The 24,751-nt window shown below is 44.3% G+C and overlaps 2 protein-coding genes across 4 annotated transcripts; one reads left to right on the top strand and one right to left on the bottom strand.

Moving 5' to 3' along the window:
- The first annotated feature begins 1,645 nt into the window (after positions 1-1,645).
- h6pd (hexose-6-phosphate dehydrogenase (glucose 1-dehydrogenase)) lies at positions 1,646-17,918 on the top strand. 3 transcript variants are annotated; one of them, XM_052077106.1, is made up of 5 exons: positions 1,646-1,868; positions 14,170-14,827; positions 14,910-15,027; positions 15,586-15,855; positions 15,940-17,918. In XM_052077106.1, the coding sequence occupies exons 2-5, from the start codon at positions 14,195-14,197 to the stop codon at positions 17,277-17,279; spliced, it is 2,361 nt and encodes a 786-aa protein (XP_051933066.1). In that variant the 5' UTR covers positions 1,646-1,868; positions 14,170-14,194; the 3' UTR covers positions 17,280-17,918. The 3 variants fall into 3 exon arrangements, with proteins under 3 accessions (XP_051933066.1, XP_051933065.1, XP_051933067.1); XM_052077105.1 differs by lacking the exon at positions 1,646-1,868 and adding an exon at positions 4,597-4,680; XM_052077107.1 differs by lacking the exon at positions 1,646-1,868 and adding an exon at positions 7,183-7,879.
- A 1,152-nt stretch (positions 17,919-19,070) lies between these two features.
- Positions 19,071-24,519, bottom strand: LOC127608186 (uncharacterized). The gene is made up of 6 exons (XM_052077141.1): positions 23,666-24,519; positions 23,512-23,574; positions 23,363-23,442; positions 21,057-21,187; positions 20,787-20,853; positions 19,071-19,406 (listed from the first exon to the last, which is right to left on the bottom strand). The coding sequence occupies exons 1-6, from the start codon at positions 23,737-23,739 to the stop codon at positions 19,354-19,356; spliced, it is 468 nt and encodes a 155-aa protein (XP_051933101.1). The 5' UTR covers positions 23,740-24,519; the 3' UTR covers positions 19,071-19,353.
- Between the last annotated feature and the right edge of the window lie 232 nt (positions 24,520-24,751).

Raw genomic sequence — 24,751 nt, 5'->3', positions numbered from 1 at the left:
CACACACACACACACACACACACACACACACACACACACAAAGTCACATTTGTTTGTATTTCAATGCTTCCTTTTGTGTAATTTATATTTTAGTTTTACAAGATGTCTTGAGGCATGTATTGATTAATGTCCACCTGCCTTAACTCGTTCATTCCCAAAGACGTTTTTAAACATCTTTTCAGACTTGGTCCAGAATTGGCTGGGACTGACTGAGTTTTAATAGACTCCATCTAGTCTTAATATGAATGTACCTGCTCTGTGATGATCTCAGAGGGCTGCTAAAAGAATATTAGAGCGCAAACAACATCATGAAGACCAATGAACACACCAGGCAGGTTCGGGAACATTGTTGAGAGCAAGATAAGGATATAAAAACATTTCACAAGCTTTCAGTTGAAATGGAGAAAGTATCAGACCTTGGCAAACCTACCTGCCATTGTTCTATACTTTCAGCCCAAATAAGGAGAACACTGATCAGAGATGCAGCCTAGAGGCCCATGATCACTCCGGATGAATTGAATTTGAATTGAATTGAACAGCTAATTTGTGGAAATCTGCCCATGGAACAACTATTAGTTGAACACTGCACAAATCTGGCCTCTATGGAATAGCGGCAAGTCGAACGCCATTTCTCAAAGGAAACTATAAAAATGTCCAATCCACCTGGAAAACACACCAAACATGTGTACAACGTTGCTCTCATCAGATGAGAAAACGGGACTTTTTGGGCAAAATGCAAAACATTATCTTTGGTGTAAAAGTAATACAACACACCACCCTGAAGACACCATCCCCACTGCCAAACTGCTGAGCTTTACCTTCCAGCAAGACAATGGTCCTAAAACCGAAAAGCAAAATCGACAATGCATTGGTTAAAAACTAAACATGTCCAGGTGTTACAATGGCCAAGTCAAAATCAAGACCCGAATCCAATTGAGAAGATGTGGAAAAATCTGAAAACTTCTATTCACAAACACTCTCCATCTAATCTACCAGAGTCAGCGCTCTTTTACAAGGAACAATACGGTAGGCGGCAGACCGGTGGTCCAGTAGTTAGCGTGTCAACCTCACAGTGCAGAGGTTTATTTTTTTAGTTTATAGATCCTTTGATTGTTTTTCAATTATCTTTTGCAACGTTTTCTTTTAGATTTTTTTAATTTGGGGAAAGATTTTACATTTTAAAAAATATGTTTCTATTTATTTAATTTATTTGACAAATACAGATGTTTCCATTAATACTTTGACAATTAGATTATACATCATTTGAGATATTTTAAAAATAGATTTCAGGGTTTTAAAAAATTATTTTGTGGCCCTCCAGATTGGTCAGGTGGGATAGCACGCTCTCTATGGCTATGGAGGGCCGCTGTCCTACATGTTTTCCAAGTCTCCCTGTTGCAACATACCTGATTCAAATGATCAGATCATCAGCAAGCTCTGCGCAAGCCTGACATTGAACCTGTTCATTTGAGCCCTCCGGGACCTGAGTTTGACAACTCTGCTCTATGGGCTTTTCCTTGTTTCAACAGCCAATTCTTACACACATGTACACGTATATGTATTCACACACACACACACACACACACACACGCACAAACTGGATGCAGCATCCTGTTCACTATTTACTTTTCAAAGTGGCCAGCCAACCTGGGAGGCCAATGCATTGGCATAACAGCTGTTTGTCAGATCGTGTACAGACGCTTTGCCGTGACATTTCGGAGCTGAACTACAACAAACAGTCCAAATTGAATTTTCAATTTGGTCAAGAGCAACTGGGAGACAAAGTGGATGCTTTTTTTCTTTCTCTTTTTTAGGAGGCTTTGATCACAATTTATGATCGTCCTTCGTCAATTTGGAATTAACAAATTGTAAGTACGGTAACGTAAAAACAGGGTTGACAAAGGTGGTGGGAGGTACAAATGAAATACAATTATTGTTTGAGAGTAATTCAACAACATAACTTAATAATTATTGTATAATGAAGTAGGAGGGCTGGTGATCCAGTGGATAGCGTGTCAAACTCACAGTTCAGAGGTGCAGGGTTCGATTCCGGCTCCGACCTCCCTGTGTGGAACTTGCATGTTCTCCCTGTGCCTGCGTGGGTTTTGTCCAGGTACTCCGGTTTCCTCCCACATTCCAAAACCATGCATGTCAGCTTAATGGAACACTCTAAATTGTCCCTGGGTGTGAGTGTGAGTGTGCATGGTTGTTTATCTGTGTGAGCTCTGCAATGGGTTGGCAACCGGTTCAGGGTGTCCCCTGCCTACTGCCCAAAGACAGCTGGGAGAGGTTGCAGGATAAAGTAGTAAATGATAATGTAACTTTTATTTTTTACAAAAAGTGACATATATTTCAAGAAATCTGACTTACTGCCCCTGCGAACAAATCATGGATAAGCAGTAGATAATAGATGGATGGACGGATGGGTGGATGGATAACTTTGTAGTGGAAAAAATGAGCATTCCATGGTTGGAAGATTTGCTTGATTTATTAAGATTTTATTTTTTAATATTTCTGTGGATTTTTTCAATTACCGAGTATATTTATTACATTTTTTGCTCTGTCAGGGGATTTTGTTCAATTTTTAGAAAAAGACCAAACATATTTCTGTTTGTATGTTTTTATATTTTTGGTATTTCTATAAATTTGCCTTCAAATTGTTTGGCTTAATAATTGAACAAAAATCTAGACAATATATTTTATCGTCTAGTGAGATATAATTTAAGATTAATATTTTGTATTAAAAATGTATATTTAGAAATTATAGAAATTATTTTTAAATAACTTTCTTATTTATATATTTTTGATATGTGTTTAGATTTTTTAAACATTTTTATATTTTATATTACAAATCTTTCCTTGTTTTTTGCAATGTATCATGTTACGAACCGCTTATCCTCATGGGTGTGCAGAAGTATTTTTTCTGTAGCATTTTTGGTACACCCTAAAAATGTGTTAATAATACAATGTAAATTGTATGAAATAACAAAAAGCGCCAGCTGTCCTGCTAGATAATATAAAACATTTCTTCTGAGAATGTAAAACAACTAGGTGCAGAAGTTAAAACAGTAATAATAGTAAGTAATGAGATGTAAAGCTGCTAGACAGACATGCTTGGGAATGGAATCTGTTGGCTAAAGGGAAGGATCCATTGACAACTGGTCAGCAGTTAAAGGGAGGACCCGGGTTAACAGTGTGGTCCACAACAATTGGATCATTATTCAGCCAAAAGGGACACCTGTTTTGTTTGTGGCGGGCCATCACGTGGGAGGGCAATGAGTCGCACACAGCTGAACAATGTGCGGAGGCACTTTCTTACGCCACAGCAAAATTAGTCAGTGACATTTTTCTAATTCCAGATTCATTTTTCAGTGCTGACATTTCATTCATAGTACACAGTAGGCATCCAGTTCAGGGTACACCCTGAACTGGATGCTAGCCAATCACAGGGCACACATGGACAAACATCAACCACTCACACTCGCAATCACGCCTAGGACAATATAGAGTATTGAGTGACCTACCATGGATGTGTTTTTCTTTTTTTGGAATGTGGGGGAAAATCTGAGTACCCGGAGAAAACCCACGCAGCCTTGAGGAGATCATGCACACTCCACACAGGAAAGCCGGAGCCCATGTTCGAACCCTGGGCCTTTGTCGTGTGAGGTGGACGTGCCTCCCAGTCAACCACAATGATACTCACAGGCATTTATTCTTTATCCTCTGTGGGTATCCACACCCTCCGATTTCCACCCATGTTCCCCAAAAATGCATGGTGGGTTAAATTTGAGTATGAATGATTGTTTGTCTCTATGTGCCCTGACATTAGCTGGCGGCCAATTCAGGGTGTATCATGCCGCTTGTCCAAAGTCAGTTATGATCCAGTATGCCCGGATATGTCTGTATAGAGTTTGCTGCTGCCTGGTGGCCGTGGTGTGCAACCCAGATTACTATTATTTATTTACATTGTTATGTAATATCCATTTATCCATTTTCATGACCCGCTTATCCTCACAAGGGTCGCGGGGCGTGCTGGAGCATTCATATGTAATACAGATTTTTTAAAAATAAAGTACAATAGTTTAGAGTGATAATTTTCTAATTCGATTTTTTTTTGTGTTTTTTGGTGCACTGGAAACGATTACTGTAATGTAATTTCAATGAGGAAAGATATGAGATACGAGCATGATCAGGAAGGAATTAACCTTGGAAGTCAAAACATAAAGTGCGCACTAATTGGGGACAAAAATGACTATACTATGTCACAATATATTAATTTGTGTCCACGAAAAATTATAACGTGCGCAAAAAAAATGCGAGTTTGTGTTCTATTTACAACTTGGACGTCCTGGTGATCAAGTGGAACGCGCATTTGCCAGAAAGTACACTCGAGTTTCTGAAGCCTGTCCAGGAATTATACATCTTTTATTGTGTGCATTTTATACCCAATTCAAGACGACAATTTAGCATTTTGTACCCACAATTTTATGTCATCTTGGGTTTGTACTCTTACAACGGAAGATGGGAATAAATTGATCAGGCTTTGAAAAAAAAATCGTTTCTTTTTTTTGCGGGGGGCGGGGGGGGCGCGCCTGTTCGCGTCAGAGTTATGGTGTCACGTGACCAGAGCAGGAAGTGTACCGCTCAGGTTCACAAACGTTGACACGAAATGGCACACTGGTACGTATAAGTATTTTTTAAACTCTCATATTAGTCACCTATGTGTATATTCGCCGCTAAGCCACTTGGTCTAACCTCCCCAACTCGTCGTCAAAACACGTCACGCAAACGCGAAAGCTATTACGTCAACGCGGAAATGGAGTTTGACAGTTAGCAGGTGGAATCAACGTTTTTCCGCCACTTAATGGAAAAATATGCAAATAAATCACGGCATTCATAAATTTCGTTTTAGTCTTGTCGTACAGTTGTTTGCGTGTGGTGACATTCATTCAAGTCATGTACAAACGCGCCAATATAGTTTAAAGGAAAAATAATGGAGCATAAGGTTAAGAGCAGAACTTTTGTTGCAAAATAAAAAGAACCTGGTTATCAGGAAAATGCATGTGCGTGTTGCACATTTTGTTAGTATTAGGTAAACTTCATGAGATATAGCGTGATCTAGGTAAGTCTGGCTTGTTTGAAACTGACATTATGTTGAAAGGTGAGGCGGGAGCCAGAGGCCCATTGTTGTGCCATTCATGTTGCAGCATGATAATACACGGCCCCATGTTGCAAAAGTCTGGAAATAATTCCCGGAAGCTGAACACATCCTGGTTGTTGCATGGTCAGCGTACCCACCAGACATGCCACCCATTGAGCATATTTGGGATGCTCTGGATTACTGTCAAGGACATGTTCCAGCTCCTGCCAATATCCAGCAATTTAGCACAGACTTTGGAGAGCAACTAGGCCAACATTCCACAGGCCACCATCAACCTGATCAAAACTAAATATGCCAAGGAGACTTATTGCACTGTCTGAGACAGATGGTGGTCACATCAGATACTGACTAGTTTTATGATATTGTAAAAACGTATCAAACTTAATTGCTAAAAAAAAAAAGCAATATAGCAGTGGTCACCAAACTACGGCCCGTGGCCCGGATGCGGCCCGCCTTTGCATTTGGTCTGGCCCCCCTGAACAATACCAGAGAGTCTTTTGATTTATTTTTCATTTATGTATATTTGTATTTTATCATAAAATGTGGCTTTTGCAATCAAATATTCCTTAGTTATGAACTATTTTCATGATTAACGATTGGCTAATAACAATTTCATAAACACATATAACGTGACATTTGTTCCATCCTTCTTCGGTCTGTGCCGTTATCTGGCAACCCCAGAAAAAAAATCCTAAACACGTCCCTCTCAAAAAGAATGTAATCATGGCGAAAAGGTGAAGAAAGAGAAAAAAAATTATTCAGAATACAGGGAATTTAACCCAAAATGGAGAAACAATTTATTTTCAATGCAAAGAAAAGATTGTCTGTCTCATCTGTCGGTGGCGGTATTTAAAGAATACAATCTGCGGAGACACTATGAATCCCGTCACAACAACAAGTACGATTTTTTTGCATGGGCAAATGAGAGCAAAATGTCAACGCTAAAAAGAGGAACGTTAGCTCAGAAAAATACATTTGTACGCCAAGCTCAGCTGAACCAGCCATCTGTTCGGGCTAGCTTTCGGTTTGCTCAACTGATAGCAAGCAGCGGTAAAGAGAGCTTGTCAAGAAATGCATGAATGCTGTCGCGGATGTGGTGTGTCCTGAGAAGAAAGATGTCTTTAATACCGCAAGTGTATCAAAAAAAGTTATTTGATTTTGTGTGGGTTTCTGGGAAACAATACATTTTTACGTCCAGGTACTCTTGCAGTCACACTTTTGCTGTTACAGACTGACCCCGGCCCCCCATCAGAGAAGCGAAAAGTTATGTGCCCCTCACAGGAAAAAGTTTGGGGACCACTGCAATATAGCATTATGGGGGGGGGGGGGGGGTAACAGTATTTTTGTGCCATCGTATTAATGTAAAGACTCATGCCAAAATCTGCGTTCAAATAACAAATGCCAGTGCTAGACAATACAGCGTCGGAATGGCTGGCCTCGCCATTGCGGCATCACATGCCTTCGTAGAAGCTCTTGTGAGGCCCTGAATGAGCGCAGTGTCTTTCAATGAAAGTATATCAGTTTGCTGATTAATGTGTGCAAATCAACTCATTTGTAAATCCATGAGTACAAGCGACACAGTGTTTGAAAGGCACTGCAAGCGACCGCTATCTGAGTTCTGTCCTTGAGGTGGCGAAGCATGCAAATTTGGGTTGCAATTTCTGCATGAGCAGAACAGTTTGCCAGTTATGTCATTATCGTTAAATATTTGTAAAGCAGCCCTTTCAATATCACTGGTGAATCAGAGCTTCAAATAAGAAGCTGTTGAGCTGGCCTTTTGCCATTTGTTTTTATCACTGTAAACTGCATATGAGGCATCCAGACTCCCACAATGCCCTGTGTAATATGTCCAATAAAATGCAAGCTCCAGCTTGCCGTCTGTGCTGACAACGGTGTAACTTTGCTTGTTGAGAAGTAATGCATTAGCTTGCTGATTAGTTCTTTCACTTCTAATAGTCGGGTGCGTGTATACTGGTAAAATGTACTGTGTGCATTATAGGGTTGCCAAAGCAGACCCTTCAAAAGTCCCTTTGAAGCTCATCCTGGAAAGCTACAAAAAATATATATATATTTATGGAATCAGTTTCACTATTCTACATGAAATTTACCATAATGTGACGCCTAAAAAAATCTGAAGGAACCATACCTAAAATTTAACAGGAAGTCGGCCATTTTAGACGACTTCCAAGGCTCAAAGGCACAAAGTCCTACCATGGAATTTGCGCAAATGAGCCCCAGTTTGGAAGGTGTCCTTGACAAATGGGTGATGCTAAATTGACAAAGACTTTTTAGGTACACCATGGATGGAGCATGACATTAACATTTGATGATTATTTTTTGGATTCACTGTGAAAAAAAGTGATTGAGGGCCCATTCAGCTTTAATTCTCGCTATTTCCAAATGTGATGCACAACAAATGCTGTTAATTTAATCGTTAAACATATAATCGTATTTATCTTCATCTTCATCTTCTCGGAAATCAGCAGGGTCATTGAACTTTTCTCGCCTATTATGGACAGCGGTACTATTGTACCAAGAGAAGCTCAGTGCCCCTGAGCAAAGTACAAAGTTCCCACCAGTACAAATCCCACTGGCTGGTGTCCCAGTATCACTACACTCATGACAACGCAACACAGGAATTGGTAGCTCTTGATTTGACTTTCCCAAATTGCAGCGGAGCATTTCAGTCTTCATTTTACCACCGCGTCGGAATTTTGGGTAGGTTTGATTTCATTTCTTAATATCCTTATTGAATTTAGATTTACGTTGATTAGTGACATCGAATGTATTTTTTCAGCGTCTAGTCGATACGGGGCATGTGTAAGTGTAGCCCCCTTGATGTTTTCAGATACTTTTCAATGTGCTTTGCGCAAGTCACTTTGTATATACAGTGTGCTATGGAGTCAATCTTATTTATGTCGCCAAATCACATCACCCATTATCTCAAGACACTTTGCATGTTAGAGCAGGGCTAAGACCAGGAAAATGTCCTCTGAGAAAGAAAGAAGCCAAGACTCGTGTGTTTGTGTGTGTGTGTGGGGGGGGGGGGGCACATACAAACAAGCGAAAATGGGGAAAACAAACAGACTCCGCACAGGAAAGCTTGGGACCCCAAATTTTAGATATGTGAGGCACGCATGACCACAAAGCCCCACCATGCTGCCACTATCAACATCACTCATTCATTCATTTTCCGAACCACTTGATCCTGACTAGGGTCGCGGCGGGTGCTGGAGCCTATCTCAGTCGTCTTTGGGCAGCAGGTGGGGCACATCCTGAACCGGTTGCCAGCCAATTGCAGGGCACACAGAAACGAATAACCATTCGCGCTCACACTCACACCTAGGGACGATTTTGAGTGTTCAATCAGCCTGCCATGCATGTTTTTGGAATGTGAGAGGAAACTGGAGGACCCGGAGAAAACCCACGCAAGCACATGCCAACTCCACACAGGAAGGCCGGAGCTGGAATTGAACCCAGTATCTCTGCACTGTGTAGTCAACGTGCTCACCACTCAACTACCAAGCCGCCCTATCAACATCAGCGAAGCATTTAAAAAAAATAAATTAAATCTAAACAGCCTTTTCATTGATTATTGGATTCCTGTTTTATGATGTCTGATTTCGGATCTCATGAAAACTGCTCGATTGCACTACTTTAGTTGGGTTATTTGTAACTGCAGTTGTGATGTTCTTCTGTGCTGTTGACGGGGTGCAATTGCAAATAGTTGGAAGCGACTCCTGAAAGTTTAATAATAATAATAATAATAATAATAATACATGTTATTTGAAAGCGCTTCTCATCACACTCAAAGACACTTTACAAGAGCTTAAAACACAGGATAAAAAAGCATATTTAGATGAACAAAAGAAAAATGTGTAAAAGAGATTAAAAGGTATGAAAAGCATTGCGGAACAGGTGAGTTTTAAGGGATGATTTGAAGGATTGGAGTTCAGTACAGTTGCGGATGTGTTGTGGTAGAGCGTTCCAGAGGGTGGGGGCGGCGACAGAGAAGGCTCGTTTCCCCCAGGTTTTGAGCTTGGTCACGGGGATGGCGAGGAGGTTTGTGTTTGAGGAGTGGTGATTGCGGGAAGGAGTGTATTGGTAAAGAAGGTCGGAATGATTGCAGGGGGCCTGATTGTGAAGGGCTTTATAGGTGAGTAGGAGCAGTTTAAATTGAATACGCTGGGGAACGGGGAGCCAGTGGAGGTTTTTAAGGACGGGGGTGATGTGATCACGAGTGCGGGTGTGAGTGAGTAGGTGGGCGGTGGCATTCTGGATGTACTGTAGTTTATTGAGGAGTTTGGAGGTTGTACCATAGAGAATACTATTGCAGTAGTCAAGGCGGGAGGTGATGAAGGCGTGGATGAGGGTTTGAGCAGTGTTGAAAGAAAGTGATGGGCGGAGACGAGAAATGTTTTTGGGGTGGAAGAAAGCAGTTTTGGTGGTTTGGGTGATGTGTTGATCGAAAGAGAGGTTATTATCAAAAAGGACACAGAGGTTGCGACAGTGAGAGGAGGGGGACAGGGTGAAGTTATCTATAGTGAGGGTAAAGTTGGTGGTTGTTTGGGTGAGGGACCGAGGACCGATTATAAGCAGTTGAGATTTAATACAGTTAAGAGTGAGAAAGTTTGTTTGCAACCAGGATTTGACATCTGAAAGACAGTTAGACAGGGTGGAGTGGGTTGTTGGGGTAAATGATTTGGTGGATTTGTACAATTGGACATCATCAGCGTAGCAGTGGAACTGGAGACCATGATGACGCATGATTTGGCCGAGGGGTAAAAGGTAGAGAATGAAGAGAAGAGGACCAAGCACAGAACCCTGGGGGACACCTTGGTACAGTGGGGCAGTGTAGGAAGAGCAGTTGTTTATGTGTATGAATTGTTTCCTGTCTGTGAGATATGAGTGTAGCCAGGTAAGGACTTTGTCGGTGATGTTTAGGGATTGTAGGCGAGAGAGTAGGATGGAATGGTTGATGGTGTCAAAGGCAGCTGTAAGGTCAAGAAGGATGAGGATGGAGAGTAGGCCGGAGTCAGAGGCGAAGAGGAGGTCATTGGTGATTTTAAGGAGGGCTGTTTCAGTGCTGTATTGTGTGCGGAATCCAGATTGAAATTGTTCAAAAAGTTGGTTGTTGTTTAGGTAGGTTTTAATTTGAGATGACGACTTTGGACAGAAAGGGGAGGTTGGAGATGGGTCGAAAGTTGCTCATGATGTCAGGGTTGAGTCCGGGTTTTTTGATGATGGGGGTTACGACAGCCAGTTTGAGTGAGGAGGGGACATAGGCAAAGTTGAGGGAGGAGTTGACAATGTTCATGACGAGGTGGGAGATGGTGGGAAAGCAGTGCTTGATGAAGGAAGATTGGATGGGATCCAGTGTGCAGGTGGAGGAACTCATTGTTGAAATGATATTGGTGAGTACGGCTATGGAGACAGGTGTGAATTCAGAGAGAGGTGAAGTAGTTGGAGTGATGGATGCTGGTAGGAAGGGAGAGGGGGGACAGGTGAGGTGGTGAGTGTACTGTAGAGGATGTCGATTTTGGATTGAAAGTGGGATAGGAATGAATTGCATTTGTTAACGGTGAAAGAGGTTGAAATATTGTCGCTGGGTTTGAGGAGTTTGTTGACGGTGGAGAAGAGAGCCTTTTGGTTGTTGGAGTCGGTGTGGATAAAGTTGGAGTAGTAGGTGGAATGGCTGGAGTTGAGTGTGGTCTTGTATAACTGAAGGTGATCAGTGTAGGCGAGGAGATGAACAGTTAAACCAGATTTTTTATAGAGTCTTTCTAGCTGGCGTTTTCGGGTTTTAAGTTTGCGGAGTTCTGGGGTGTACCAGCCGGAGACAGATTTGGTTTTGATGGGGGTGAGTTGGTTAAGACAGGAGGAGAGAGTGCTGTTGTAGTAGTTGGTGAGAACAGTGGGGTCATGGGACAGTGGAGGAGGTAGTATGGACAAGTGGTTGAGGACGGAGGTAGAGAAGTCAGTTGGGGAAACGGATTTGAGGTTTCTGAATGATATGGTGCGCTTTACCTTGGGAATGGGGTTAGGGAGGTGGAGGTCCAGAGTGATAGCCAGGTGATTGGAACTGTTGAGGTTGGTGCTAGAGAGTTTTTCAATGGTGAGACCGGTGGAATAGACCAAGTCCAGAGTGTGACCGTGGGTGTGGGTGGGGAAGTTGACATGTTGAGTGAAGTTAAGGCAGTCCAAAAGGTCAAGAAATTCAGAGGCATGTTTGCAGTTGGTGTTGTCGATGTGGAAGTTAAAGTCGCCAAGGAGCAGAGTGAAAGGTGAGATAGGTGAAAACTGTGTGACAAAATCGGAGAAGTCTGATAAAAATGATGGGTTGAATTTTGGGGGACGGACCAGGGAATTTGAAGGTGATGTGTTCAAAGGACTCAGTGGTTGAGGTGGATATAGTTCTGATTTAAAACTCTATTTTATGGACTGATGCCACCCCACCACCTCGGCCGGTGAGGCGGGGCTTGTCAATGTAGGTGTAACCAGGTGGGTCGGCTTGGTTGAGTGAGAAGTAGTCCAGGTGTTGGTGCCAGGTTTCGGTGATAAAGAGGAAATCCAAGTTATTGTCAGTTATGAATTTGTGTAAGACGAGTGCTTTGTTGTTGAGTGAGCGGGCGTTAAATAGAGCCAGTTTGAGGATTTTGTGGTTTGTGGGTGACAGTGAGGATTGGGGAGTGGGCGGAGGTTGGTATTTGATATTTTAAAATATTTTCTCTTGTTATCATAGTAGTGAGGGTGTCTGGCTGTGATGATGGATTGAATGGGGTAGATGGCAACAGGATCAGGATGAGACAGTGCCAACTGGGGCCTGTAAGGGGGACTATGGCAAGCTGAAGTGCCGGGTGTTGGTAAAGTGGAGGAGGGGGAAGGTGTAGGTGTGTGATTTGTGATTAGTCAGCTTGTGGAGTGGTGGACAGCATGCTGGACATTTGCTGCCAGTATTCTGTTGCTTAAATTTCCCCAGTGTGGGACGAATAAAGGATATCTTATCTTAATTTGTTGGGGTGAAAACCGTCCGCCTTTAAAAGGGATGGACGGTGCCAAAATATATCAAAATTGTCAATGAAGCCCACATTATGTGTCCTGCAGGCAGTTTGCAGCCAGGTGTGGAGGCTAAGAATGCGGCTGAAAATGCCCATGCCACGGTGCGGAGAGAGTGGGCCGCTAATAAAAATTGATTTCCCGGTCGAGTTAAGGAACTGAAGAAGATTGTTGAAGTGACCTTTGGTGATTTCTGACTGCCGGTGGGATGCATCAACGCAGCCTACTTGTACAATAATTCGATGGACAGATGGTGGGAGTGGATGAAGCAGGCTGGGGAGTTTTGCAAGGATGATGGGAACAGTGGCTCCGGGGAAGCAGTGTGTTGTTGCGTTGAAGAATCTGAGGTTTCGGGTTATGGAGTCACCAACAATCGGGGTGGTCGGAGGAAAAAGTGGGCGAAATGGACAGGCAGGGGTGGGTGAAGGGAGAGTGGATCTGGCGCAGGTTCAGTCTGTGGAGGGGGAAGTGCGCGGGAGCAGACCAGGGACAGTGCGCTGCGGGGCCGGAGTGAACTGAGGGATAGAACGGCGGTGAGCAATGGAGGAGAAAGGGTGGACAGGATTTTCTGACACAGGTTCGAGGGGGGTGGAGCTGGACATGAACCTGGGCTTGGCACCCAGTCGTGCCCAGGTGTCATCTGGATCGACGAGTAGCAGGGAGTCTTCAGGTGCGGGATCAGGAGTGGTGGTCTTGTCAACTGTGGGAGAAGTAGGTTTGGCGGCAGCAGCTGTGTCGGTGAAAGATGGCAACGCTGGTTGTCCAGGACCGAAGATGATTGTGTCTATCTGCAGCTCAGCATCTCGGATATGGTGAAGTGTGGAGATTCTCTGCTCCAGTTCAGCAATCTTTTCGGCAAGGCGGATGCAGCTGCTGCAGCCGGACGGAGAGGCAAGAGGAGGCATGTGTAGAGTATGGTGTAGGTCGACTGGTGTTTTAGCTAGCAGTGGGTGGTCTGGATAGCAGCGGGTGGTTTAGCTAGCAGCGGGTGGGGTGGGGGGGGTTGGCTAGCAGCGGGTGGTTTGGCTAGCAGCAGATCGTTTGGCGAGCAATAGGTCGTTTGGCTTCCACCGTTGAGCGAGTTGGTTCGTGCTCTCTCTCGCCGTTCGCCGTCGTTCGCTGGCTCGCTAGCTGGTGCTCTCCCTCGCCGATTCGCCGTCGCCCGGTACCTCGCCAGCTGGTTCTCCCCCTCGTTGTGAGTATGTACAAGCGTATCCTCGTCGGAGTTTCAGTGCGGGGGACTGTTTGACGGGAGAGAAACATCCCCGGGACTTGAAAGTCCTCCGAGTCGACAGCTCACTTGAAGCCCGGATGGAAAGCAGCTGATCATCCGATGAAGCCTCAGGGAACCAACTGTTATGTTGCACAGCACAAAAGATCCTGAAGCCAATTTAGCAATGAAGGTCAACTCATTTTCTCGGGAAACGCTGCATAAAATCATAACGCTGCATCTTCCAATAAGTATTAAAGTTTCCTGTGGTCTGCAAAACTCCAGTCAGCGACCACCAAGCTTACACGTTACACTTCCACGAAGCCACAACTTTCCAATTAGCGTCAGAGGACAGTTTTTCTCATTGACCGAAATAAATAGCCAACTTCCTTTCCCCAACTAAAAACATGTTTATGCAAATTACAGAACGGACATTTGCTAAAAAACAAATAGCAGGATTAACAATAAAGGAGAGGGATGTTGTGTCACTGGCGAACAGATGTTGCACTCACAACTCTTTACATTCCTACTGTCAATGTGTCAGATGATTTTGTGGGTTTTCAAACAGGTAACTATTGTTTCTTTTGTCACCAAGCACGTCTGATTTACAGAATGTATTCTTTTTTTTTTTTTTTTTTTAATCTTAAACCAGTATTCCAGCTAGTAATTTGTGCAAAATACCTCAAGAATTGTACAACTTATGACAGGGTCTAAATGATGATACGTCTCTGTTTCTATCCAGGGTTTGGACACTTTAACACCGCAGCATGTATGCAACTACATTTCTGCTTCTGCTCGCTCTGTGTGCCAACAGAGGACGTGGCGAAGAGAAACAAAGTCGCGGCCATGTTTCCGTGGTGGTAGTTGGGGGCACAGGGGACTTGGCAAAGAAGTACCTCTGGCAGGGCTTTTTCCAGTTGTACTCGAATCAAGTCAGCAGGAACACTTTCTCTTTCTATGCTGGTGGACTGTTGTCCGCGGACAAGGCCATGCCGATATTCTTTGGTATCCTGAAGGCGGTGCCGTGCCCCAAGGATGTCTCTGATGAACGCTGCGCTTTGCTCAAGGAGCAGTTCTTGCGGCTAGCGCAGTATCGGCAACTCAAGAGCCATGATGATTACCGGGATTTGGCCCAGCAAATTGAGCAGCAGGCTCAGGAGGAAGGGCTAACCGAGGCCGGACGACTCTTCTACCTCGCCGTGCCGGCATTTGCGTACGCGGATATCGCGGATAAAATCAACACCAACTGCAGGCCTGTTGACGGGGCGGCTTGGTTCCGAGTGGTTCTGGAGAAACCTTTCGGACACGACCTGAGGAGCGCTCAGGCACTTGCGGCTCAGCTCGGGGAGGCCTTGCGTGATGAAGAAATGTACAGAATTGACCATTACTTGGGAAAGCAGGTGAGGACAACCGTGTAAATGTCATTTGCTAGTCTTCTGCGTTTGATTGATTGGTTGCTTTCCTGCTTTTGTTGTGCATCAGGTGGTCTCAAAGATCCTTCCATTCAGAGTAGAAAACAAGAAGTTCCTGGATCCCATCTGGAACAAGCACCACATTGAGAGAATAGAGATTGTACTGAAAGAGACTCTGGATGTACAAGGTAATCCAACTTGGCACCATAATCAACGGGGGCGGTAGTGGTGAGAGCCTCTGCATCATGGTCAAGAGTTCAGGGTTTGAATATCCACATCTCTTTGTAGTTTGCATGGTCTCCCCATGTTTGTGTGGCTTTTCTCCGGGGACTCGCTCTTCCACTCCCAGCCAAAAAGCACGGTTCCCATTGGTGTGTACAGATATTTGTTTGCCTGACTGTACCTTCCAATTTACACCTCTTAGTCCATCCTGGACTGGTCGTCAGTGAATAACATGGCACATCTATTTTCTGTCGTGCCTGTCCCAGCTGACTTTTGATAAGAGAAATGGGGTGCACCACGTACTGGTCGGCAGTCAATTACGGGACACGGGGAATGTAGTCAAGTCAGGTTTATTTATATAGCCCTGAATAAATCTCAAAAGGGTCTCAAAGGGCTCCACAAGTCCACATTTGAAAAATATGAACAACGTCCCATGGTCTACATGCGGAGAGAACATGCAAACGCTACACGCTTTGGATGCTCCGCTGTATTCTGCATGTGTCCTTGTCATTATTTCCTCCTAGGTCGTATTCACTTCTACGACCAGTACGGCGTGATCCGAGATGTAATCCAGAACCACTTGACAGAGGTCATGGCTCTCCTAACCATGCGGCTTCCTACCAATGTGACTGACGGCGAGGAACTTCTCCAAAACAAGCTGCGGCTCTTCAGTTCTTTGTTGCCCCTGGGCAAGAATCGGGCAGTGGTCGGCCAGTACCAAGCATACCAAGCCGGGGTTCAGCAGGAGCTCAACAAGACCAAAGACTACATCAGCATCACGCCAACATTTGCAGGTCAGAATGGCAGATTTTTTTATGAGAAATACTGAAGTGGCTTTTTTTGGGGGGCTGACTTTCTCAATTGACTTTTTGTTCCAGCTGTGTTGGCGCACATGGACTCGGCTCAGTATGACGGGGTGCCCATCCTTCTGATCTCGGGGAAGATGTTGGACGAACGAGTGGGATACGCACGGGTTCTTTTCAAGAACGACGTGTTCTGTCTTCAGCACGACTTTTATTGCAAGCCCAAAGAGATAATCTTCTACTTTGGACACGGTAGCCTTCGATACCCAGCCATTCTCGTTTCCAAGAATCTTTTTAAGCCATCTCTGACGGAGGGCGAGTGGAAGGAAGTGACGGATCATACAAATGTTAACGTCCTAGGGTCGCCTCTGTCAGACTACTATGTCCAAACTCCAACAGTGCAGCGGGAAGCTTATGCGGAATTAATTTCTCACATTTTTGCTGGACACAAAAATAGTTTTATCAGTACCGAAAATCTCCTTGCCTCTTGGGACCTGTGGACCCCGTTGCTTGAGAGTTTAGCCGGCTCGTTTCCCCGTGTCTACCCGGGAGGAGCCGACAACGGCGACCTGCTGGATATCCATTTGAAAGGGAAGGAGATTGCTTACAAAAGGGATGTGGTACTTCTCGGGGCGGACCAGTTAGGAGTTGAGTCTGCAAAAAGTTTCTTAGTCATGCAAGGGAAGTACCGCGGTGCTCACATGGTATCTGCCTGGCCTGAGGAGCTGGTGGAGCGTCTGGCCGCCGACATCCAGGAAGCGGCGGAGGCGGCTGTGCTTCAAGGCGGCGTTTTCCACCTGGCCCTCTCCGGCGGGTCTACACCCATTGCGCTCTTCCACAGGCTGGCCCTGCACCATTTCTCCTTCCCCTGGAGCGACACCCATATTTGGATGGTGGACGAGCGCTGCGTGCCATTGACTGATCCGGAGTCCAACTTCCACAACATCCAGCAGCACGTTTTGCAGCACGTGCGTATCCCCTACTACAACATTCACCCGATGCCGGTGCAGTTTAAGCAACGTCTGTGCGTGGAGGACGATGCCGCAGCGCTGCTGTATCAGGAAGACATCAGCAGATTAGTCAATGGCTCCAGGTTCCACTTTGTACTCCTCGGCGTCGGCCATGACGGACACACGGCCTCCCTCTTCCCTGGCGCCAAAGCGGCCCATAGTGACAACGGCCTGGTGGTCCTCACCGAGAGTCCCATTAAGCCGCACCGCCGCATGAGCCTCACGCTCAGCGCTATCAATCGAGCCCACAGGGTGGCGCTGCTGGTGATGGGCAAGGGAAAACACGAGCTTGTCACTCAGCTGAGCCGTGTCAAGGACGAGCCAAACAAATGGCCCGTCACTGGAGTGAAACCCACTGATGGCACGCTCGCCTGGTACATGGACTATGACACACTCTTAGGTTAGGGATCACAATAAACCCGACATGTGAAGATAATAAGTTCCTTATGCCTACCTACAATTGAGGTACTGTGAAAAATTATTACATTTGCTTATATTAGTAGTTTACAGTGAACCCCTGCCCATTTGCTGTTCCATAGTCACAAATTCAGCTATTTGCATTTTTTGTGCTCTTTCCGTCAGGCTCTAAGATGATGTCAAAGCCCCGGCAAATTATTCATTCATTCATTCATCTTCCGTACCGCTTGATCCTCACTAGGGTTGCGGGGGGTGCTGGAGCCTATCCCAGCCGTCTTCGGGCAGTAGGCGGGGGACACCCTGAATCAGTTGCCAACCAATCGCAGGGCACACAGAGACAAACAACCATCCACGCTCACACTCACACCTAGGGACAATTTAGAGTGACCAATCAGCCTGACATGCATGTTTTTGGAATGTGGGAGGAAATCGGAGTACCCGGAGAAAACCCACGCAGGCCCTGGGAGAACTTGCAAACTCCATACAGGGAGGCCGCAGCTGGAATTGAACCCATTACCTCTGCACTGCGCTAACCACTGGACCACTAGGCCGCCCCAAACGATGATCCCATTTCCAAATCATAACATTCATACCCTTTAAAATAATTGCTTTTGACATTATTTGATTTTTTTCTTTTTTAAATGCACCTAAATTGTGAGTTACGACTGCACTAACATTTGGATGACATCCTTTGGGTCTTTAAAGAAAAAGTTGTTTTTCAGAAATATTCAAGCATAGGTGAGTTCACAAATGGCAAATGGTTGAGGATTCACTGAATATGATGTATAGTACGTCCAACATTCATACTTGATTTTTAGTCTCAGCAGAAGCGTACACTGGTGAAAAAAGTCTCCTTTCAGAACCGTTTCCTTTTGTGAGAACTGGATGGGATTGTGTTACCTCCCTTTATTTACCGGTAAATATTCTTTCTGGCGAGATTGACATTTCAGTCCCAAGTGCCCAATTCCAATTGAATGACTGTATTTCCTTTTTATTTTTGACAGTCAGTTTCCATTTACATTCCAAGTGACACGTATCCGATCACATGAAACCACCACCTGTACGGATGCCCAAAGTGATTTTTATCCACATTTGGAAGTGGCCTGAGTCTAATCTGAAGACATTCAATTCTGTTTATTATTTTCTCATTCCCCTGCCGTGACGCATATCCTAATTGTGAAAGTTGAGGGAACAAATCGGAATTGTGTGACTTGAACCACACAGTGGAAATCCAGACACAACTGATTCTTGTTACTCTGGCCTTTCGGTTGTGATGCAAATATGCCTGCCTCTTTTTGTGACTGCTCTGAAGCTCGAAAGGTGAAATGACAATCCTTCACAACTCCGTAGTTGCAACGCTGTGCTTATACATCGTTTGTAAATGTCCTTTGCCTTGATTTAATTATTTATTGTATCCACTGTGGTAATTTCAGTTCTCAGGTAAAGACAGAAACCGATTCCAACTAAAGCAATAGTAAATTTACTAAAGCAAGAGTAAATTTTAACATGGGGGGGGGGGGGGGGGGGATCCTGAACATTTCTGTGCTGTTTTTTTTTTTCTTGAACCTGTATCTGTAGTTGCTCTTTACAATAAGTCAAAAGAATCTCTTACTGAGCCTTGCTGTGATCCATTTGCTGGATTTCCCCAAAGTGTAAAGTTGTGTCCCATTACATGTGCAGTTATACATTGAATGACTTCCTCTGAGCTTTGGGGGGGGGGGGTTCATATGGAAATTTCCAGCGGCACATTTCTGCTTCTTGGTGAGATGTATATATATATTTTTAACAGCTGCTGGCCTGTATCACCTCTAAATCTTTTTGGATCATATGTGTTACATTTTCAACAGGTTACAACGGGAACCAAAACGTCAAGGATCTGCAAAAGGAAACACCTGCTTTGTATGAAGCTAAGCATTAAAACGTGAGCTGGATTAACTCGCTTTCTCTTCTTTCATTCCCATGGTTTTGAGTTACCGGCTCGCCGGCGGCATGGAAACCGCATGAATCGTTGATATGAGTGCTATCCGATGTCGACGTGAGACAGCTGGGCTGCTTTTATTGCTCATTGTTGCGGCCTTTTTGTCAGCCACAGTCTGCCTTTGACTGCCAGTGCACCTAAAAAAACAAGTGTGTGTTATAAAAGAACATAAAACCTTAAGCAGGGTAAATGCATGCACATGTTTAACGTCTTCACCCAATTTCGGAAATGTGAGTGACCCCACACGTGACAAGGCAAAAAATAATAATACTGTGTGTGTTTACTGCTCTTAGATGCTACACGCACACATAAATATCTTCACAGAGGGTTAACATTGATGGTTCTCTGCCCCAACAATTTTCCACACAAAAAAAAAAATCACCCCTTAACACACGGGTGTCAAACTCAAGGCCCGGGGGCCAGATCTGGCCCGACACATCATTTTATGTGGCCCGCGAAAGCAAATCAAACATGTCAACTTCACCCATGAAATCTGGACCAAAATTTCAACTACTATGTAATAAGAGAAATATTGTAAGCATTTTCTTGTTACCAAACCCCTGATTTCAGTAACTTAAACAATCATTGAATCAACCATTATTCTTGACTTCTTTACATGCTTTCACAGTCATGAAGGCCCTCCAAGGAAAGTGCTCACTTCAATGCGGCCTGTGACAAAAATGAGTTTGACACCTCTGCCCTAAAATGATTGATTATCTTTTCGAGACATGCAAATCAACAAAGGCCTGATTTTGATCATAAGAGAAGAATAAGCTAAACTTGCAGCCGGTGATCTTTGCGTGTACCTTGCTTAGTGGGCTATTGTTCAACTTGATGTCACAGTGATGTAGAGGTTAGATCGTCGGGCCTTAAAATGTCAATCATTGGTTCGGGTTCGGGTCGGGCTTCTTGCCCAATTTTCCCCGTCCACTCTTAAAAAAAAAATCAGTCAATGCTAGAAAATTGTCGTTTCATGTAACCTCTTCAGAAACGGAAATATAATAGATGTAAATGCTTATACAGTCTTGTTTAACTTAGATTTCGTTCCAAAGTATACAGGCTTTGTTCTCAGAAATCACCCCTCCTCCTCACAAATAAAATATGAAATGTCGGGTTTGCTTCGGGCTCATGCCTACAAATCAAGCTAAGCTCGGGCCGGGTGGGGCTTATATACCCTCGGGCTGGTTCGGGTCGGGCTCGATTTTTTTAGGACCGATCTTGGCTCTACAGTGACGAGTTTGAGTCTCGTTTGACATCGATGTTGACCATACAGAAGCATTTACCTTAGGAAATAGTTAAGAGATTTGCCATTCACAAGTTTTAGGTTGCGAGTGTTTTCCAAGATAGGCTACCGCTAGAGGAAAAGGAAACACTCTTGACGCACCCCACTTCAAAGGATAATCGCTCCAGATAATCTTTGAGAGAGACCTGATAGTTAGGCCTTTGCTGACTGTGAAAAGAGCAAAACTGCTCAATTTCAACTCAATTATATTCAAATGACATCATGTGCTTTTTACCTGTGCTCAAAATGGATGCCACTGTGATGAAAAGGGACATGTGGTACAGCTCAGGTGTGGTTCTGGCCTGCAGAATTACAAAGAGGAATGTTAGGATAGTTCCTGGTTCTTGGTCTGTTTGTACCCTGCGATTGTCTGTCAACCAATCCAGGGTGATGCCTGTTTCTTTTTGTCCAAATTCAACTGGGTTAGACTCCATTTTACCCACGAGCGGTGTAGAATATGAATGGATGAATGCTCCACAGATGAAGTTAGAGTTAAGTTTCTTACGCATGCGGTTGCAGTGAGCGTCAAGATGGCGCAGCACAGCCCGTGTCCAAACGACAGAAGTCCGAACATGTGATAGGACGCCCACAAGCCCTGAGGTACTAGATCTATGAGCGTAAAGACCACAGAAAAACCTGCGGAGAGAGTTGGGAGTACTTTCAAGTATCCTGCTTTCCTCACAAATAAGGAAACGTTTTATAGAAAATGGAGGAGGTTTAACCGTCAGGTGTACTGTACCTGATAGCAAAATGGCTACTGACAGACATGAATGTGACGAGAAAAGGTGAAACGTGAGCAGTTTCGCAATATCAAGATTGCAGGATATGGTTTTTGTCAACCCGGTCTGAACGAATGTGTTTACAAAGAAAACTACGAATCTGTTACTCGATTTGCGTTTCTGTCCATTCTTACGTCCTAGTCATCTCCTGAAACGTCATTAATCACAGCCCAAGTCCTGTTTCAATTGAAAGTACGCGTTGTCTACACGGACGTTGTCCTCGCCTGCTAGCTTAAAGGACAAGGCCAAGGATGCAGTGGTTGGAGACTTGTGAAGACTTCGCTGGGAATAGATCCCAAAGTGCATTTCGTGCTCCTATCAAAATGAATGAGGAGCGAATTTTTTTTAAACCCGCTTTTTATCATTTTCGGAAATTTGTCAGGGTTAGTTAGGAAGTTCACAACAAAGTGTTGATCCTTCTTGCGCGGAAGTCTCTCGCCGGTCTTGTGTAGGCATCATTTCTGGTGACTATAAAGAGATTCTGGTCTCTTTATAAATACACTGGCTAAACCCTGGTGGGACTACACTTAGTTCGAGGCACAAGACTGGAGACGTTTTTTTTTTCAGTGTGGTCGCTACCCCTGCCTTCCTGAACGCTCGACGTGCCTCAGCGTACCGTCACTGTCAGAAGCGAACTGCAGTGAAGCTCCACCCCTTTTTATTTACATGAACCCAAAACATGGTATCGTTCCACATAACATAGTTCCAAACATGAAACAATAGTGCCAGTGGAATACATCGTACTCAACACAAACCCATTCCGATTACAAAGAGACACACGTTCTTTTTTCTCTAGTACATTCTTAGGAAGACCGGACCCTGCGTTTTTTTGAAATTCAGTCATTCATTTCATTCATCTTCCGAACCGCTTGATCCTCACTAGGGTCGCGGGGGGGTGCTGGAGCCTATCCCAGCTGTCTCCGGGGAGTAGGCGGGGGACACGCTGAATCGGTTGCCAGCCAATCACAGGGCACACAGAGACGAACAACCATCTATGCTCAAACTCACACCTAGGGACGATTTTGAGTGTTCAATCAGCCTGCCATGCATGTTTTTGGAATGTGGGAGGAAACCGGAGCACCCGTAGAAAACCCACGCAGGCCTGGGGAGAAATGCAAACTCCACACAGGGAGGCCGGAGCTGGAATCGAACCCGGTACCTCTGCACTGTGAAGCCGACATGCTAACCACTAGATACCTGGCCGCCTTTTTTGAAATTGAGAAAATGATTTACTAGTTAGAATGGCTGTGTGAACTTCCCTGCTGGTTCTGACATATTTTCGTAATTGATCATCGTTAATTCACATGACTAGATTTCATTACACCAGTCATCAGCTTGTGGTGAGCTTTATTGCTTCAAAAGTTTTGCTTTGACATTTAACAAGGAATTGCAAAGAAGACTGAACCATCCATGGATTCTATTATTTCGTTCTTTGTTTTCAGGTGACCGCTTGTTTAAAATACATCTATTCCGAAAACATAAACTTATGGGAGGGGGCGGGGGGCGTACAACTGTAAATTTGCTTGTATTACACACTTGGATAGCAGCATAAAATGCGTCTTGGGATATTTTTACAGCCAGTTCTTCACAAGTCATTTCAACTGAAACAGGACTTGAGCCGCAAGTGATAATACTTAACAAAATCACAAGGACCTAAGAATGTCGATTAAGAAACGGCTTTTCATTCCGGCCATACCTCAAACGTCCCACAGTGTTTTTCAGCAAAACCCGTCCCGGTTCCCTCTCAAACGAGAAGTTTTACTGTATTCTAGCTTTATAACACAATGAGTAAGCTCTCCTGAACATGAACGATGCCTGTTAATCAAATGTGACATGCCGCCGCGAGAGTGGCTACCTTTACAGCAGCTCCTATACTTTTTGTTCTTCTACTTTCTTCCTTTCATAACATTGCAGCTGTAAATTGGGAATTTCTCCATTGTGAGACGAATAAAGGTTTTCTTATTCTGATTATTATTCTTATGCATGGCTGTCAATGCTTTTCGTTGGACTATAGGGGTTCAATGTGGTTTACCTGAGGCCACCAGGGACAGGCCGATGGAAGCAGCCAGGCTGTTCAGTAAGGGCTGCTTGCAGTACCTTGCCGACGCAGGCCTTTTACATCAAGCAAAAATCATCTGAATATCAAAATCATTGGCAAAGGTCTTTCGGTTGTTGAGCTACCTTGCTATGACGTACACCTGAGGGAACACCACGAGTGCCGTGAACACAGCGTTGACAATTTGGCTGTCGGAGAAAAGAAAAAAAAACATTCAAAAACAGACAAGTTGATGTTTTTTTTTTTTTTTTTGGCGGGTGAGCGCAAACGCGCACATACAACTTAAGCCTCTGATTCCTGGGTATCCATCTGCTACTGCGGTATGCTATCAGAATCAGCAGGTAGAAAAACATTGCGTCAGACGCGAGCTTCACAGCAGTTGCCTAAAATGTGAACACGGGGCGGATTGTGTTGCACTCAGCAATACAATCCCTTCCGACGCTGGCGTCACTTAGCAACATGCAATTTGGTAGGTTTGTCTATCATGAGTAGAGCCACAAAAAAAAATAATCTCAAGAACCCACAGCTGAAAAGGCCCAGAAAGTCTTCCATTTTGGTTTGAACGAGTCCATTTTGTCCCATTTTGACTATTTCCAAGAGTCCTCCAAAGACATCATCTGTCCTTCAGATTATGTCCAATTGCTACCAAATTTCAATCACACACACACACACACACACACAAAAAACAATTTGAATGTGTGATGCTAAATTATAAAGAATATCAAGTATCAAGTACAACTTTATTGTTAAATGTGCATACAGCACATATTAAATTTCCTCCCTCCCTAAACAGACAACAAGAGGAGCCACTGCGGGTGCCCGCACCGCCATCAAAAGAATACTTGACATAAAATGACAAAATAACACAACACATAAAACAAGACAGCCGTGCCATCTTAACCACTTTTCCTCCATTCATTTTGTTGTTTGAAGCAGTAATAGATGAAAGAGGAGCAAATCAAAGTGTCCACAAAAATATTCATTTAAAAAAAAAACATTTAATAGTGTGTGGGTGAAACACAGAAGCGAAGGTTGACGACTGCCCATAAAATACGAAACTCTTCTAACTCCACTCCATATTTCAGCCCCTGAAGCCCGTCTCTCCAAGTGCCAACAGAGGGAAGGATCTAAACCCCACAAAGATGGTATCTGCAGCTCATGTTTTGCTCAGCGGATTTTATTTTAAAGACAGAGCCTCTAAGTTCGCTCCCGGCTGACCCTTAGCCACACATAGCAGCGCACTGTAAAGACCACTTTTTCCGCAAGGACATTCCCCACAACAGGATGAGCTGTGTTGGCTAATATGTGTAAAAGGTCCCGCTTCATCCCTCTGGTGCTATCACCCCTGGCCTATATTGACACACA

The sequence above is a fragment of the Hippocampus zosterae genome, chromosome 9, assembly GCF_025434085.1.
Source record: "Hippocampus zosterae strain Florida chromosome 9, ASM2543408v3, whole genome shotgun sequence".
Classification (NCBI taxonomy): Eukaryota; Metazoa; Chordata; class Actinopteri; order Syngnathiformes; family Syngnathidae; genus Hippocampus; species Hippocampus zosterae.
Note: the sequence above shows the minus strand (reverse complement) of the source record. Positions and strands in the feature narration are given on the sequence as shown.

Coding starts and splice junctions, on each gene's coding strand:
- h6pd (XM_052077106.1), top strand. CDS start 14,195: ATGTATGCAACTACATTTCTGCTTCTGCTCGCTCTGTGTGCCAACAGA. Junction 14,828..14,909: donor ACCATTACTTGGGAAAGCAG/GTGAGGACAACC, acceptor GTTGTGCATCAG/GTGGTCTCAAAGATCCTTCC. Junction 15,028..15,585: donor AGAGACTCTGGATGTACAAG/GTAATCCAACTT, acceptor ATTTCCTCCTAG/GTCGTATTCACTTCTACGAC.
- LOC127608186 (XM_052077141.1), bottom strand. CDS start 23,739: ATGTTTTTCTACCTGCTGATTCTGATAGCATACCGCAGTAGCAGATGG. Junction 23,443..23,511: donor CAGGTGTACGTCATAGCAAG/GTAGCTCAACAA, acceptor TTGATGTAAAAG/GCCTGCGTCGGCAAGGTACT. Junction 20,854..21,056: donor CGCTCACTGCAACCGCATGC/GTAAGAAACTTA, acceptor GTAATTCTGCAG/GCCAGAACCACACCTGAGCT.